The sequence below is a fragment of the Spea bombifrons genome, chromosome 8 (genome assembly GCF_027358695.1).
Source record: "Spea bombifrons isolate aSpeBom1 chromosome 8, aSpeBom1.2.pri, whole genome shotgun sequence".
Classification (NCBI taxonomy): Eukaryota; Metazoa; Chordata; class Amphibia; order Anura; family Pelobatidae; genus Spea; species Spea bombifrons.
In genome coordinates this window covers 45,038,574-45,055,845 of record NC_071094.1, presented here as the reverse complement: position 1 = coordinate 45,055,845, position 17,272 = coordinate 45,038,574, and the positions used below count along the sequence as shown (strand labels likewise).

The 17,272-nt window shown below is 46.8% G+C and overlaps 1 protein-coding gene across 1 annotated transcript in view; it reads left to right on the top strand.

Moving 5' to 3' along the window:
* The first annotated feature begins 490 nt into the window (after positions 1-490).
* LTBP4 (latent transforming growth factor beta binding protein 4) overlaps positions 491-17,272 on the top strand; it is a 33,195-nt gene continuing 16,413 nt past the window's right edge. The window contains exons 1-4 of the mRNA XM_053473561.1: positions 491-769; positions 15,020-15,235; positions 15,594-15,838; positions 16,840-16,942. Of these exons, the coding sequence (XP_053329536.1) occupies positions 550-769; positions 15,020-15,235; positions 15,594-15,838; positions 16,840-16,942 (784 nt within the window). The 5' untranslated portion in view covers positions 491-549. The remainder of the gene's footprint in view (positions 770-15,019; positions 15,236-15,593; positions 15,839-16,839; positions 16,943-17,272) is intronic.

Below are 17,272 nucleotides of genomic sequence, written 5' to 3'. Positions count from 1 at the left end.
AAAACACCCCCGCCGGGGAGTTACAGACCACCAGACGTGGCCACTGGATGCCCCGGGGGCTCCGATCGATGCCCCCAAACGACTCCATGATCTGTTGTGGTTAGCGGTCAGGCAGGGAGGGGAAGGGTTAAGCGGCCCCTGCTAATGGCTGATGGGATACCCTTGTAAACATTGTTGTTGGAAAGTTGCCCAGCGAGTGTTTTTAATTAGCCGAGATCGTAGCCAACTGGCTGTGTAAGCCCTCCGCTGTGAGTCACACCCCCGTCCGTCCTCCCTCTCGCTCCCTCACACTATTCTTCATAAAACAGATTTTTCCCCCCTTGTTCTGAGGGTCCGTCGGTCGGCTCCGATCCTGTCCCACGTGAAACGCGGACCCCCAGAGGAGCCCGAATCCTTCCGATCCCCCCCAAGTTTTTGTTTCCGCTCTCCCTTCTCCTGCGAGGCGAGAAGTAAAGCAGAAGAGCCTTTCCCAGGAGAGCCGAAGGCAGCGGCGGTCCGGCCCCCTCTTACCCCCAAGAGCTTGCAATCTGACGGCAGCGAGGGCAGAGGATGCAGGCGAGGCTGCTGCTTCTCGCTCTGTCCCTGTGCTGTCTCGGACGGCCCCCGGTCTCGGGGCAGGTGGAGAAGGTCAGGGTCATGTTCACACCCATGATCTGCCGCGTGCGGTGCGCGGGGGGCCGCTGCGTCAACCAGTGTGACAAAGGGAACATGACGACCGTGTACAGCGACGAGCCGTCCAGACACAGCGACCAGCATGGCTTCCGAGCATGTAAGTACACCCGGGCTGTGGCCCCTGGGGGCCAGACCCTCCCGATCCACCATTCATTGTACACTGTTGTAATGAAATCCTAATGATGACCCCCGGAGTCCTGCACCGGTGATGTTACAGCCGGTCCCATCCGGGGTCCGTAAAGCTGCAGTTCCACTTAAGCCTGTAAATTGTATCGTAGCTTCATCAAATAAATCAGAGTTTAATCGCATAAAACCAACTCGTTTTGAGGAGCTTTTTCGGTTTCTATGGCAACACCTTTGTGTCACGTGACAATTCTAAGTTCCTGGCAAAAATTATGAATGAGGGAAAGGATCGACATGAGAACAATTATCACCCAAAAAATCTAATAAACGGCAGAAACATCCGGATAATTCTGTGTAACAAACTCTGAGGTCACGGCGGCGACAGCACGGAGCCCGTGAGAGGTGTCTCTTTGCTGGCTGTCTCGCTGTACAGCTGGGAGGTCTCAATCGGCACTCCGCTGCTCTGTATGGTTTCATTCAACGCACTGCCTCAATGTACGGCCGGACAGTCTCACTGAGCATGCGGTCTCACCGTGCTGCTGGGCAGTCTCATTCCGCTCACCGTACTGCTGGGCTGTCTCATTCAGCTCACCGTACTGCTGGGCAGTCTCATTCAGCTCACCGTACTGCTGGGCTGTCTCATTCCGCTCACCGTGCTGCTGGGCTGTCTCATTCAGCTCACCGTACTGCTGGGCTGTCTCATTCCGCTCACCGTACTGCTGGGCAGTCTCATTCCGCTCACCGTACTGCTGGGCTGTCTCATTCAGCTCACCGTACTGCTGGGCTGTCTCATTCAGCTCACCGTACTGCTGGGCAGTCTCATTCCGCTCACCGTGCCGCTGGGCTGTCTCATTCTGCACGCAGTGTCACTGTATTGCCAGGCAGTCTCATTCATTATGCTGTCTCGCTGTTCTGCAGTCTCATTTAGAGCAGGGGAAGGTCAAACCTTAAATGTTTTAAAGAGTTTATTAGCGGGCCACGCGCAGGTTAACGGGGGGGGCATCCGTTCTGAGTGCCGGCTACACGCGTGTGCTCTGTGTGTCTGCGCCGTGTATGCGTTCGCGTTATTAGAGATTCTGTATATTATCAGATAATAATAATAATAATAATAATAATAATATTATTCCTCATTTTTTATTCACTTTGTAACAACGCCGCTGACGCTCTAGAGATAACGGAACGATGATGATGTCATGGATAGTAACAGAGTTACCCTTCTGTGATCTCATCTAGCAGAGGGCAAAAAAAAAAGGTTTTTATCCAATATGGTACAACAGGGGTTAAAAAAACCCTCTCTTTGTATCAACATATAGCTTTCTATATCAGCGTTATCAATAACGTCAAAAAAATTCTTACAGCCCCAAGACTCTGGAAAGACACCGGAACCGGCGGATTCCGCAACTTAACTGCCCTGACTGTAAAATAATAATAATAATAATAAAAAATTCTGTATTTATTTACCCAACCAGAGGATGAATAATTATTATTATTATTATTATTATTTATTATTATTACTATTATTATTATTTTTTTTAATAACATTATTATTATTATTATTATTATTATTATTATTATTATAGCCCCAACAATTCCTGCAGCTCTTCTTACAGTCCCTATATTCAAAGGGTCTGACAAAACTAGAAGCGACAGACTAAGACCACCCGATTAGGTACAGAGGGCTCGGCTTGTGAGCTTACAATCTTATCACGTGATCTCTGACGCTTTATATTGTCTGGGCTCCGGTAAGAGAAATTCCATAGAAGATATTCCGCGTATGATAATTATAATATTAGCACTCCCGTCCCTCCGTGTCTATATATATATATATATGTGTGTGTGTGCGTGTGCGTGTGCATGCGCGTCTGCCCACACTTTATTATGTAACCCCACACGTTAGAAATGACGCAGGGGAAGCAGCGTCTGCTGGGGCCGGTGCCTGGACGGCTGGGTAAGCGCCAGCGGTTTATGTCCCTGTAACCCGTCGTTCCTTTGGGGGTTCCACCCAATATATTTGGGGAGGGCGGAGGCTTCCGCATGGAAAGTCCGCGCTGGACGATTTTCCGTGAGTTCACTCGCTCGCTCGCTCACTCGCCCGGCGGGCAGTAAATCGCTGGTATGGGTGGAATGCCCCCGTGTTAACGAGTCCCAGACCCGCCTGAGACATGTGGCTCTCGGCAGGGGGGGGGCATTTAAATCGGGGGCCCCCAGCTGGTGGCGAAACTAATCGCAAGCAGAGACAGGGAAGCAGAACAAGATGCCGGCCGCTCTGCTACATTACCCTTATCTGTATAGCGCCCGCAGATACCGTGGCGCTGCTCGGAAAGGGGAGAGTGAAAAGTAAAAAAGTTACAATGGGAGCCGGAGGCTTAGGTGTCATACAAGGATTGTTTTACTTTACTGAGAGGGTGGTAGAGAAGTGGAACGGTCTCCCAGCAGAAGTGGTAGTGGCTAATCCAGCGAGGGGGTTTAAACATGTGTGGGGTAGGCATATGGCTCCACTTTTGCATCAAATTTACTCTTCATAACCCCTGGCATTCCCAGCAGCACTGAAAGGGTTAATATAATCCTTTCTCGGTATGTCATCAGCACAAGGATCTGTATGCAAATGAGCAGATTTGCATGTATTTGCATATGGGGCCATTTTATTTTAATGATCTGTTATTATGTTTCAAGTCCCGTCTTCGTGTTTTGGAAGCAGCGATATCCTGCGCGGCAATCCTTTGGCTGCCTGAGAATCCTGAGAGTTGTAGTCCACAGAAACCGCAGCCTGGCATTCATGGCAACCAAAGTATTCATTCAGTGAGAAGTGCGACTAATGGGGGTTATCCTACAGCACACGGGGGGCAAATCCTTTCTAGTAAAGGGGGGGCTGTTGGATCTGATTGGGGAGATGGGGGGCTACCACGTTCAGATTGCCCCCCAGTGACCCCGCAGCCGCATGGTGCGGCTGGCAGACATTACATCATATCTAAACAGACTATTTCAGGAAACAATAATAAACTGTGTGAGAACACGTCCTGCCAAGAGCCCCGACGCCCGATACGCAGTCTCTACACGGGGCAGGCTTCTAGAAATGCCCCTTTCATGTTTCTGCCCTTCACGGCAAAGCCATCTATATTAACCATGTTCCAGGGTGCCACAGGGTAGTGGCAGCAGCAATGGTGCCCTCTGAGTGGGGGGGTTGCCTAAGGAATACATGCCAACAGTCCTGGATTTCGTGGCACAGTCCTGATGTTTGGGGACAGAGGGAAAGAGGGGTTTGGGGGCCAAAGAGGGATTGGCCAGACGAAACAGGGACACTTGGCAGGTATGTGAACGTGCACAGTAACTGGTTAACTGAGCAGGTGCCTAGCATTCCCAAGCCAATCAAACGCCTCGACGCTATCAGGCCGGCCATTAGTCATGGAGATTAGGAGCCGTCAGACTCGTGGAATGAACCCCGGACCCCGTCCTTTCACATCCATTCCAGACCCTGGGATTTCTGGCCGGGCGCAGCCTCGATGTTCCCCGCTCAGGAATGATATTAATGCGTCCGCGCGGAGCGCAGCACCGTACACTAAAGAGGCATTCCCACTGTATGGTCTGCGGGGCAGTTCCTGCGATACACGCCCAGGGGCATTTAACGCAATGCTTTTGGGGGCATCTGCAGATTATCCTCTCTTGCCCTTCATTGCACCCTCCAGCCTGCTAAGCGAATATTACAGCAGCCCCGAAACGTTAAAGAAGCTGTTTCAGCTGCTATGGCAACAGCCTATCACTGCCTGCATGTGACAGTCTACTTAAATCAATGGGAACGCCAAAGGCATTGGCATACAGGGGTCTCATAATCCCCCCAAAGTGTTTAGTGATAAAATGATGAACGAGGCAGCGTTGGACTTGATGAAAGAACTCTTTCTGGGAAGGGTCTGGGAATCGAGCAGGACGGGGAATGGGTGCGTTTAGTTATAAAAGGGTTAAAAGCCGCAATAGCCGGGAAATGATTATTTAATGTTATAATCATAAAATTCCAGAAAATATCCTTTACATTACATCATTACATCGGTACATCATTGCATTGCTGCATTATTACATCTTTACATTGTTGCATCGGTACATTGTTACATCGTTGCATCGTCGCATTGTTGCATCATTACATCATTACATTGCTGCATTATTACATCGTTACATTGTTACATTGTTGCATCGTTACATCGTTGCATCGTCGCATTGTTGCATCGTTACATTGTTACATCGTCGCATTGTTATATCGTCGCATTGTTGCATTGTTACATCGTCGCATTGTTGCATCGTTACATCGTTGTGAATTTGTGCAGAAGCCGTGAGAATTGGAATCATTGTTTTCCTCCCAGATTCTAAAATAACAAACAGCGAATAAACAGCTTCATTTCTGGGCCGTAAACATCCTGTTTTACGATAATTTCATAACCTGAAGGTTCCGATGTAACGTTACATCCCGCGCCGGGGGTAGCTGCTCCTTTATCTCCGCGATTAGAGTGTAAGCTCTTCAGGACAGGCTCCACGCTCGCGGTCTGTTCCGTATTAGCCGCCGGGAAGCAGAATGACGTCGCTGTCGGCAGATCTCCTGCTGCGTAAATTGGATGATTTGGGTGTTTTTTTCCGTTTTTAAATTGTAATCATTTGTCATGCGAGGGGTTAAGGGAGGCCGGAGGAAGGGGCCGCAGTAAATGCCTCCACTGCTGTTTTGGGGGGGTGAAGGGGGCCCCCTAATGGCGTCCATGTGCAGGATAAACATTCAGCAGGGAGCGTCCTGGCTGCGGTCCCCGCTATGACTCTCTGTGAAGCTGCGTGGACCGGAAGCACCGTGAGGGCAACAGGGGCCACGACCGTGTGAGTGAATGACAGAAGGGGCCACGGGCCTGTGCCACATCCGGCCGGTCTATACTGTGACATAAAAAGCCACGGGCCGTTCTATAGTGTAGAATTGGGGTAGCCACGGACCGGTTTGTATTGTATAGTGGGGTAGCCACGGGCCGGTCTGCAGTGTAGAATGGGGGTAGCCACGGGCCGGTCTGCAGTGTAGAATGGGGGTAGCCACGGGCCGGTCTGTAGTGTAGAATTGGGGTAGCCACGGACCGGTTTGTATTGTATAGTGGGGTAGCCACGGGCCGGTCTGCAGTGTAGAATGGGGGTAGCCACGGAGCGGTCTGTAGTGCAGAATGGGGGTAGCCACGGACCGGTCTGTAGTGGATAATGGGGGTAGCCACGGGCCGGTCTGTAGTGTAGAATGGGGGTAGCCACGGTCTGCGCAGGTGGGGGTTGTAGATATTTCGCGTGACCCGCTGACCCCCCCCGCCCTGTTCAGAATGTGATTTCCCGCCAAACGAGGAGAGATTATTGACATTTTTTGCGCACTTTCTTTTACTATTTGGCTGCAGAATCTCGTCGATAAATCTTTCATCGCTTATCGGTCACTTTCCTGTTTTTTTGCCCGTTTTGCATTCCTTTTCTCTTCCTCTCGCACTCTCGTCTTCCACTCCCACACTCTCCACTCGCACACTCTCACTTCGCACTCTCCACTCGCACTCTCCCCTCGCACTCCCGTGCTCTCCCCTCGCACTCTCCCTCCGCGCTCCCGCACTCTCCCCTCACACACTCTCCCTTCGCACTCTCCCTTCGCACTCCCGCACTTGCACTCTCGTGCTCTCCTCTCTCGCTCTCCCTCGCACTCTCCCGGTTACCTTCCTGTCGCCGTCTCGCTGTATCTGCCCCTGACGCTGACCGTCTTCCATGTGTCTTGCACTCTTCTCCTTTCTCCTCTTTCTGCCCCCCCCCCTCTTCCCACTCCTCTCTATATTCCCCTCCTGTCTCTTTCTGTTCTATTTCATGGCTTCTCTCCTCTCTCTCTCTCTCTCCCTCCCGTCTTTCTTCTTCCTCCTCTATCCCCATTTGCCCCTTTGTCATCTCTTTCTCTCACCTCTCTCTGTCTGTCTCGTTCTCCTGATCTGCCCCTCTCGCTGCCGCCCCCCTCGCTGTCAGGCTGCTCTCGCCGGGGGGTCTGCACTCGGTCAGCCGTCGCTACCTCTGATCTCGTCAGCCCCGGGGGGCTCCGAACATCTGCGGGGTCTGGGGCGGGAGCGATGCCGGCTCTGACGTGTGGCCCCCGCTCCTCGCTCCCCGCGCTCTCTCCTGCGCGCTTTGGCTGCGGTTCAGGGGTGTGATGGAGGGCCTCGCTCTCTGCCTCGGGCACCTGGCATGATTGGGGGTGAATCTGCCCCTCCAAGCCCCCCCACTAGAACATTCCTCTCCTTCCGCCCACCCCATAACGGCCCAAAGTCATTAACCCTTTGTGTGCTGGCAATGCGTCCGTGTTCCTGTATCTGGGATTGCGCCGGATGCGTTCGGGGCCGATTCTAAAAGCCCATCGTTTGCGGCCCCCACGCTGTCTGAGGTTCTCTGGCCGCCAGTGATGAGCGCAGGAGCCACGCGAGGCTCTTCTCTACGGGCCGGTACACAGAACCCTTTCCAAAATGACGAATCTGCGCCCAAAACTGCTGCTGTCAGTAACCGCTTGAAACAATCTGGCCTGTTTTACCAGAGATCTATAAAGTGGGATCACTAGATCTCTGTGTCCTCCTGTGGATCTTCTCTATAGAACTGGGCACAATAATATAGGGGAGATCTCCTCAGGGATCTCTAGATCTCTGTCACCTGGAGATCTTCTCTATAGAACACAATTATCTACAGGAGATCTCCTCAGGGATCTATAAAGTAGGATCACTAGATCTATGCATTCTGGAGATCTTCTCCATAGAACTGGACAACTGAATACTCTAGGGGAGATCTCACCAGGGATCTATGACATGAGATCACCAGATCTCTGTGTCCTCCTGTGGATCATTTCTATAGAACGGAACACAATAATCTACGGGAGATCTCTCCAGGGATCTATAAAGTGGGATCACTAGATCTCTGTGTCCTGCTGGAGGTCCGCTCCATATAACAGAACACAATACTCTAGGGGGGATCTCCCCGGGGATCTGTAAAGTGGGATCACTCTCCGGGGAGATTTCCGCATACACTAATCTTGTTTGATCCGTTGTAGTTTTGTCAGGCAGTGAAAGGGTCCACCCCCCCCAGGGCCGAGTCTGCTTTGTGTCAGATGTTGCAGCGCAGCGGGGGCTTTCAGGGGGCGTCCGGGCCGCAGTCCAGGGGTCCGGGAATGTCTGAGACCGGTTCCGTCTGCTTCTCCTCACTGTCACGGCGAGGGACCGGCGCGTTCGCAATCACCGCGGCCGGCGTGGGAGGAAGAGAGGTTGCGTTGGGTCCTGTGGCCCCTGGCGGGGGCTGCCCGGGTGGGCCGGTCACCTCGACACTTTACTGCGCTGTAAAACTCCACATTGAGGGATCGCAGACGGAGATTTTTCTAATTCCTTAATAACGTCTGAAAGATGCTTTTGTTTCCAGCTGGTATCCGGCAGGCTATGACATCACAGATTACATCATCACCCATGCCGCTGAGTAATGGGATTCAGAACCCCCGCGTCTAAGGTGTGACATACAGAGCCCATTTCATTAAGCAATTTATGCTGCAGGATTATTCCTCCCCATTAATTTAATTTGCTGATTGTTTCTGATTGGTTGAGGCAGCCTTTGTAAGGACAGGAGATTGATCAGATAATGCTGCCTCTGCCACGGGCTGCCACCGGTCTGTCTCCTTGAAGTAAAATAAAACCAAGAACCCCCGAAGCAATTACACCGATTGCCAAAGTCCCGAGCTACGAGGCAGTTGGGCTTAGTTTATGCGGAAAGGGTCCAACTCGGTTACTTGACATTTTGGTGCCACCGCTCTCCGTCCCCCTTATTATCACCCCGTCCTTATTTAACCCTTTACTCTTTTCTTCCTCCTCACCAACGATCAGCACATACATGTTGCGAATGTAGCGAAGTGTTTCTCTAGATTGTAAGCTCCTTTGAGCAAAGCACTTATGTCTTGTTTACCCATTGTACAGCGCTGCAGAATATGATGGCGATATATAAATAATAATAACACACATTGTACAGCGCTGCGGAGTATGACGGCGATATATAAATAATAATAACACACATTGTACAGCGCTGCGGAGTATGACGGCGATATATAAATAATAATAACACACATTGTACAGCGCTGCGGAGTATGACGGCGATATATAAATAATAATAACACACATTGTACAGCGCTGCGGAGTATGACGGCGATATATAAATAATAATAATAACACATTGTACAGCGCTGTGGAGTATGACAGCGATATATAAATAATAATAACACACATTGTACAGCGCTGCGGAGTATGACGGTGATATATAAATAATAATAACACATTGTACAGCGCTGCGGAGTATGACGGTGATATATAAATAATAATAACACACATTGTACAGCGCTGCGGAGTATGACGGCGATATATAAATAATAATAATAACACATTGTACAGCGCTGCGGAGTATGACGGCGATATATAAATAATAATAACACACATTGTACAGCGCTGCGGAGTATGACGGCGATATATAAATAATAATAACACATTGTACAGCGCTGCGGAGTATGACGGCGATATATAAATAATAATAATAACACACATTGTACAGCGCTGCGGAGTATGACGGCGATATATAAATAATAATAACACATTGTACAGCGCTGCAGAATATGATGGCGATATATAAATAATAATAATAACACACATTGTACAGCGCTGCGGAGTATGACGGCGATATATAAATAATAATAATACACATTGTACAGCGCTGCGGAGTATGACGGCGATATATAAATAATAATAATAACACATTGTACAGCGCTGCGGAGTATGACGGCGATATATAAATAATAATAACACACATTGTACAGCGCTGCGGAGTATGACGGCGATATATAAATAATAATAATAACACACATTGTACAGCGCTGCGGAGTATGACGGCGATATATAAATAATAATAACACACATTGTACAGCGCTGCGGAGTATGACGGCGATATATAAATAATAATAACACACATTGTACAGCGCTGCGGAGTATGACGGCGATATATAAATAATAATAATAACACATTGTACAGCGCTGCGGAGTATGACGGCGATATATAAATAATAATAATAACACACATTGTACAGCGCTGCGGAGTATGACGGCGATATATAAATAATAATAATAACACATTGTACAGCGCTGCGGAGTATGACGGCGATATATAAATAATAATAATAACACACATTGTACAGCGCTGCGGAGTATGACGGCGATATATAAATAATAATAACACACATTGTACAGCGCTGCGGAGTATGACGGTGATATATAAATAATAATAACACACATTGTACAGCGCTGCGGAGTATGACGGCGATATATAAATAATAATAACACACATTGTACAGCGCTGCGGAGTATGACGGCGATATATAAATAATAATAACACACATTGTACAGCGCTGCGGAGTATGACGGCGATATATAAATAATAATAATAACACATTGTACAGCGCTGCGGAGTATGACGGCGATATATAAATAATAATAACACACATTGTACAGCGCTGCGGAGTATGACGGCGATATATAAATAATAATAACACATTGTACAGCGCTGCGGAGTATGACGGCGATATATAAATAATAATAATAACACACATTGTACAGCGCTGCGGAGTATGACGGCGATATATAAATAATAATAACACATTGTACAGCGCTGCAGAATATGATGGCGATATATAAATAATAATAATAACACACATTGTACAGCGCTGCGGAGTATGACGGCGATATATAAATAATAATAATAACACACATTGTACAGCGCTGCGGAGTATGACGGCGATATATAAATAATAATAATAACACACATTGTACAGCGCTGCGGAGTATGACGGCGATATATAAATAATAATAATAACACACATTGTACAGCGCTGCGGAGTATGACGGCGATATATAAATAATAATAACACACATTGTACAGCGCTGCGGAGTATGACGGCGATATATAAATAATAATAACACACATTGTACAGCGCTGCGGAGTATGACGGCGATATATAAATAATAATAATAACACACATTGTACAGCGCTGCGGAGTATGACGGCGATATATAAATAATAATAACACACATTGTACAGCGCTGCGGAGTATGACGGCGATATATAAATAATAATAACACACATTGTACAGCGCTGCGGAGTATGACGGCGATATATAAATAATAATAATAACACATTGTACAGCGCTGCGGAGTATGACGGCGATATATAAATAATAATAATAACACACATTGTACAGCGCTGCGGAGTATGACGGCGATATATAAATAATAATAATAACACATTGTACAGCGCTGCGGAGTATGACGGCGATATATAAATAATAATAATAACACACATTGTACAGCGCTGCGGAGTATGACAGCGATATATAAATAATAATAATAACACATTGTACAGCGCTGCGGAGTATGACGGCGATATATAAATAATAATAACACACATTGTACAGCGCTGCGGAGTATGACGGTGATATATAAATAATAATAACACACATTGTACAGCGCTGCGGAGTATGACGGCGATATATAAATAATAATAACACACATTGTACAGTGCTGCGGGGTATGACGGCGATATATAAATAATAATAACACATTGTACAGCGCTGCGGAGTATGACGGCGATATATAAATAATAATAATAACACATTGTACAGCGCTGCGGAGTATGACGGTGATATATAAATAATAATACATTGTACAGCGCTGCGGAGTATGACGGCGATATATAAATAATAATAACACACATTGTACAGCGCTGCGGAGTATGACGGCGATACATAAATAATAATAACACATTGTACAGCGCTGCGGAGTATGACGGCGATATATAAATAATAATAACACACATTGTACAGCGCTGCGGAGTATGACGGCGATATATAAATAATAATAACACATTGTACAGCGCTGCGGAGTATGACAGCGATATATAAATAATAACACACATTGTACAGCGCTGCGGAGTATGACGGCGATATATAAATAATAATAATAACACATTGTACAGCGCTGCGGAGTATGACGGCGATATATAAATAATAATAACACATTGTACAGCGCTGCGGAGTATGACGGCGATATATAAATAATAATAACACATTGTACAGCGCTGCGGAGTATGACGGCGATATATAAATAATAATAACACACATTGTACAGCGCTGCGGAGTATGACGGCGATATATAAATAATAATAATAACACACATTGTACAGCGCTGCGGAGTATGACGGCGATATACAAATAATAATAATAACACACATTGTACAGCGCTGCGGAGTATGACGGCGATATATAAATAATAATAACACACATTGTACAGCGCTGCGGAGTATGACGGCGATATATAAATAATAATAATAACATACATTGTACAGCGCTGCGGAGTATGACGGCGATATATAAATAATAATAATAACACATTGTACAGCGCTGCGGAGTATGACGGCGATATATAAATAATAATAATAACACATTGTACAGCGCTGTGGAGTATGACGGCGATATATAAATAATAATAACACATTGTACAGCGCTGCGGAGTATGACGGCGATATATAAATAATAATAACACACATTGTACAGCGCTGCGGAGTATGACGGCGATATATAAATAATAATAACACATTGTACAGCGCTGCGGAGTATGACGGTGATATATAAATAATAATAACACACATTGTACAGCGCTGCGGAGTATGACGGCGATATATAAATAATAATAACACACGTTGTACAGCGCTGCGGAGTATGACGGCGATATATAAATAATAATAACACATTGTACAGTGCTGCGGAGTATGACGGCGATATATAAATAATAATAACACACATTGTACAGCGCTGCGGAGTATGATGGCGATATATAAATAATAATAACACACATTGTACAGCGCTGCGGAGTATGACGGTGATATATAAATAATAATAACACACATTGTACAGCGCTGCGGAGTATGACGGCGATATATAAATAATAATAACACACATTGTACAGCGCTGCGGAGTATGACGGCGATATATAAATAATAATAACACACATTGTACAGCGCTGCGGAGTATGACGGCGATATATAAATAATAATAATAACACATTGTACAGCGCTGCAGAATATGACGGCGATATATAAATAATAATAACACACATTGTACAGCGCTGCGGAGTATGACGGCGATATATAAATAATAATAACACACATTGTACAGCGCTGCGGAGTATGACGGCGATATATAAATAATAATAACACACATTGTACAGCGCTGCGGAGTATGACGGCGATATATAAATAATAATAACACACATTGTACAGCGCCGCGGAGTATGACGGCGATATATAAATAATAATAATAACACATTGTACAGCGCTGCGGAGTATGACGGTGATATATAAATAATAATAATAACACACATTGTACAGCGCTGCGGAGTATGACGGCGATATATAAATAATAATAATAACACACATTGTACAGCGCTGCGGAGTATGACGGCGATATATAAATAATAATAATAACACATTGTACAGCGCTGCGGAGTATGACAGCGATATATAAATAATAATAACACATTGTACAGCGCTGCGGAGTATGACGGCGATATATAAATAATAATAATAACACATTGTACAGCGCTGCGGAGTATGACGGCGATATATAAATAATAACACACATTGTACAGCGCTGCGGAGTATGACGGCGATATATAAATAATAATAACACACATTGTACAGCGCTGCGGAGTATGACGGCGATATATAAATAATAATAATAACACATTGTACAGCGCTGCGGAGTATGAAGGCGATATATAAATAATAATAACACACATTGTACAGCGCTGCGGCGTATGACGGTGATATATAAATAATAATAATAACACATTGTACAGCGCTGCGGAGTATGAAGGCGATATATAAATAATAATAACACACATTGTACAGCGCTGCGGAGTATGACGGCGATATATAAATAATAATAATAACACACATTGTACAGCGCTGCGGAGTATGACGGCGATATATAAATAATAATAACACATTGTACAGCGCTGCGGAGTATGACGCCGATATATAAATAATAATAACACATTGTACAGCGCTGCGGAGTATGACGGCGATATATAAATAATAATAATAACACACATTGTACAGCGCTGCGGAGTATGACGGCGATATATAAATAATAATAACACATTGTACAGCGCTGCGGAGTATGACGGCGATATATAAATAATAATAACACACATTGTACAGTGCTGCGGAGTATGACGGCGATATATAAATAATAATAACACATTGTACAGCGCTGCGGAGTATGACGGCGATATATAAATAATAATAACACACATTGTACAGCACTGCGGAGTATGACGCCGATATATAAATAATAATAACACACATTGTACAGCGCTGCGGAGTATGACGGCGATATATAAATAATAATAATAACACACATTGTACAGCGCTGCGGAGTATGACGGCGATATATAAATAATAATAATAACACATTGTACAGCGCTGCGGAGTATGACGGCGATATATAAATAATAATAACACACATTGTACAGCGCTGCAGAATATGACGGCGATATATAAATAATAATAACACACATTGTACAGCGCTGCGGAGTATGACGGCGATATATAAATAATAATAACACACATTGTACAGCACTGCGGAGTATGACGGCGATATATAAATAATAATAACACATTGTACAGCGCTGCGGAGTATGACGGCGATATATAAATAATAACACACATTGTACAGCGCTGTGGAGTATGATGGCGATATATAAATAATAATAACACACATTGTACAGCGCTGCAGAATATGACGGCGATATATAAATAATAATAATAACACATTGTACTGCGCTGCGGAGTATGACGGCGATATATAAATAATAATAACTCACATTGTACAGCGCTGCAGAATATGACGGCGATATAAAAGATATATAGATATAGAAATCTTTAACCATTTATTTGCTTTGGAAATAACCCGGGATATCATTTTTTTTAATTGTGGGTTTAAGGAGAAAAAAATAATGAACATGCGCAGAAAACACTGAAAACTGAGACGTTTCTTCATCTTATGTTTGGGGGCATCTGGTGGACTTGGGCCACTGAGTTGCTTTCTAACTGCCCCTCTCTCTTCTCTTTACAGTTCTTTGCCCCCTCTTGTGCCAGAATGGGGGCGTCTGCCTCAAAAAAGACAAATGCCTCTGCCCCCCGAACTTCACCGGGAAATTCTGTCAGATCCCGGCGTCTGGCGACCGACAGGCGGCGTCTCCGATCCAGAGAAACGGCAGCGAGGAGCAGAACACCATGACCAAATCGGTCTACACGCTGCCGCTGGCCAATCACAGGCCGGAGAAAGACGGTACGTTACGGGGCGACAGAGAAAGCAACGCTCTTTTTTACCCCAGTTGTAGTTTTTGCCCCATAATATAATGTTTTCAGGCAGCTGCATATCAGCCATTTGTATGATTCTCGCTCCGTTATCTGACCCCCAATCTACTAAACCCCCCGACTCCTTATCATACTGCCATATTACTGTATACAGCGCTGGGGGTTATATTACTGTATACAGCGCTGGGGGTTATATTACTGTATACAGTGCAGGGGGTATATTACTGTATACAGCGCTGGGGGTTATATTACTGTATACAGCGCTGGGGGTTATATTATTGTATACAGCGCTGGGGGTTCCCGGCTCACGTCTGTCCCGTTATTTCCAGGAGGCATCTCCGTGGTGAAGGTTCATGTGCAGCACCCCCCGGAGGCTTCGGTGAGCATCCACCAGGTGGAGCGCGTGGAGGGCAGAGGCGAGGAGGCAGGAGGAACGCGTCGGGAGGCGTCTCGGAGCCCTGTCCAGGACGGAGTCCCTCTGTACAGAGTGCAGGCCCAGAGCAGCCCCCGGATCAACGGTTACACCGAGAACTCGGGCTTCGGCTATTGCTTCCGGCGCCTGGAGGGCGGCCAGGTACTCTCGTCTCTCTCTGTACCCCCGCGGTCTCTCTCTCTCTCTCTCTCTGTTCCCCCGTGGTCTCTCTCTGTTCCCCCGCGGTCTCTTTCTGTACCCCCGCGGTCTCGGCAGCGATCCAGCGCTGGTCTGTCGGAAGGATTAAAGTCTTTCTCCCTCTCCCCGGAGTTCACCTCGTTCTCCATCTTTCATCCTTTCAGGCTCTTTGCCGTCATTCGTTTGTCCCGGCGCTCTGATCCCCTCCGCTTCTCACGCCGTCCCGGGGATCAGCTGACTATTCCTCCATGATCTCTGTCTGTACGAGAACCGCCCTAACGCCACATTTATAGCTCCCATTAACCGTGCGTCTCCCTCTTTAATGAAGTTTTAATATAAACAGGTTATCTCTATTGCGCTGGATGCGGGAGCCGCCATCTTGCTGCCCCATCGCGGGGTTAAATTGCCTGTCGCCCTGAGATATCTGTGATAATAGCGTTACGGAGGGACCTGCGCGGCCGGAAACAATCTCTAGCGCTAGAGACTCCTGCGCCGTCCGCTAAAACAACGCGGGGAGAGAACAGGAAGCCGCTTCCAACTTCCTGCTCGGGCTGATGGGAGAGAACAGGAAGCGGCTTCCAACTTCCTGCTCGGGCTGACAGGAGGGAGAGAACAGAAGTGAATCCGGGGGTTTTAGTTCAGGATTTGGGGTTTTATGAAATCGCGTTTTTCACTGCTCCTGCCCCCCGCACCCCGGTTGGTGGTACTCTGTATCGCTGTAGCTGGCTGCTGGTCGCTCTGAGGGAGAGACTGCTGTTCTTCCCCGTAAGTGAGCGTTAAGAGACAGCGGGATGCCTCGCTGTCTATGAGATGACGGCGTTGCCCCGCGGGATCTCCGATCTTTCCTATAATTACAATCAGCGGCTCGGAATACGACACCAATCTGATTGCGGCCTCTCGAGAAGTAGTCTAATCAGTTGCACGCCACCCAGAGGTCTGATTTAACTCTTTTGCTTGGATTTCAGTGCGCGTCACCATTCCCCGGCCTGAGGACCCAGGAGATATGCTGCAGGGGGTCTGGGGTGGCATGGGGCGTCCATGACTGCACCCCCTGCACCTCATACCATGGTAAGTGGCCGCCGTCTAATCCTGGGTTAATAGTGTGTGGGGGGGCAGTTCCGGGGAGCTTGCAATCAATACAAAAACCGTGACGCAGGAGTGATATGTGTAAGTGCCCTAGGGAGGGTAATTGCCCCTGTCCTTTGGGAGGCAGATTTAACGCTTTCCACCAGAACTGATTCCATTGGTCGTTCGCAATTTAGGAGTTTTGTCTCCGGGGGCGGAAAAAAAAATCCCATCATCCTTTGTGTCACAAGCGTCGTGAGATATGTGGCTGCTCGTGCAAGCAATGCCACGTTCTTATGACCCCCTAAGCCCTAAGACCCTGGGTCCCCCCCA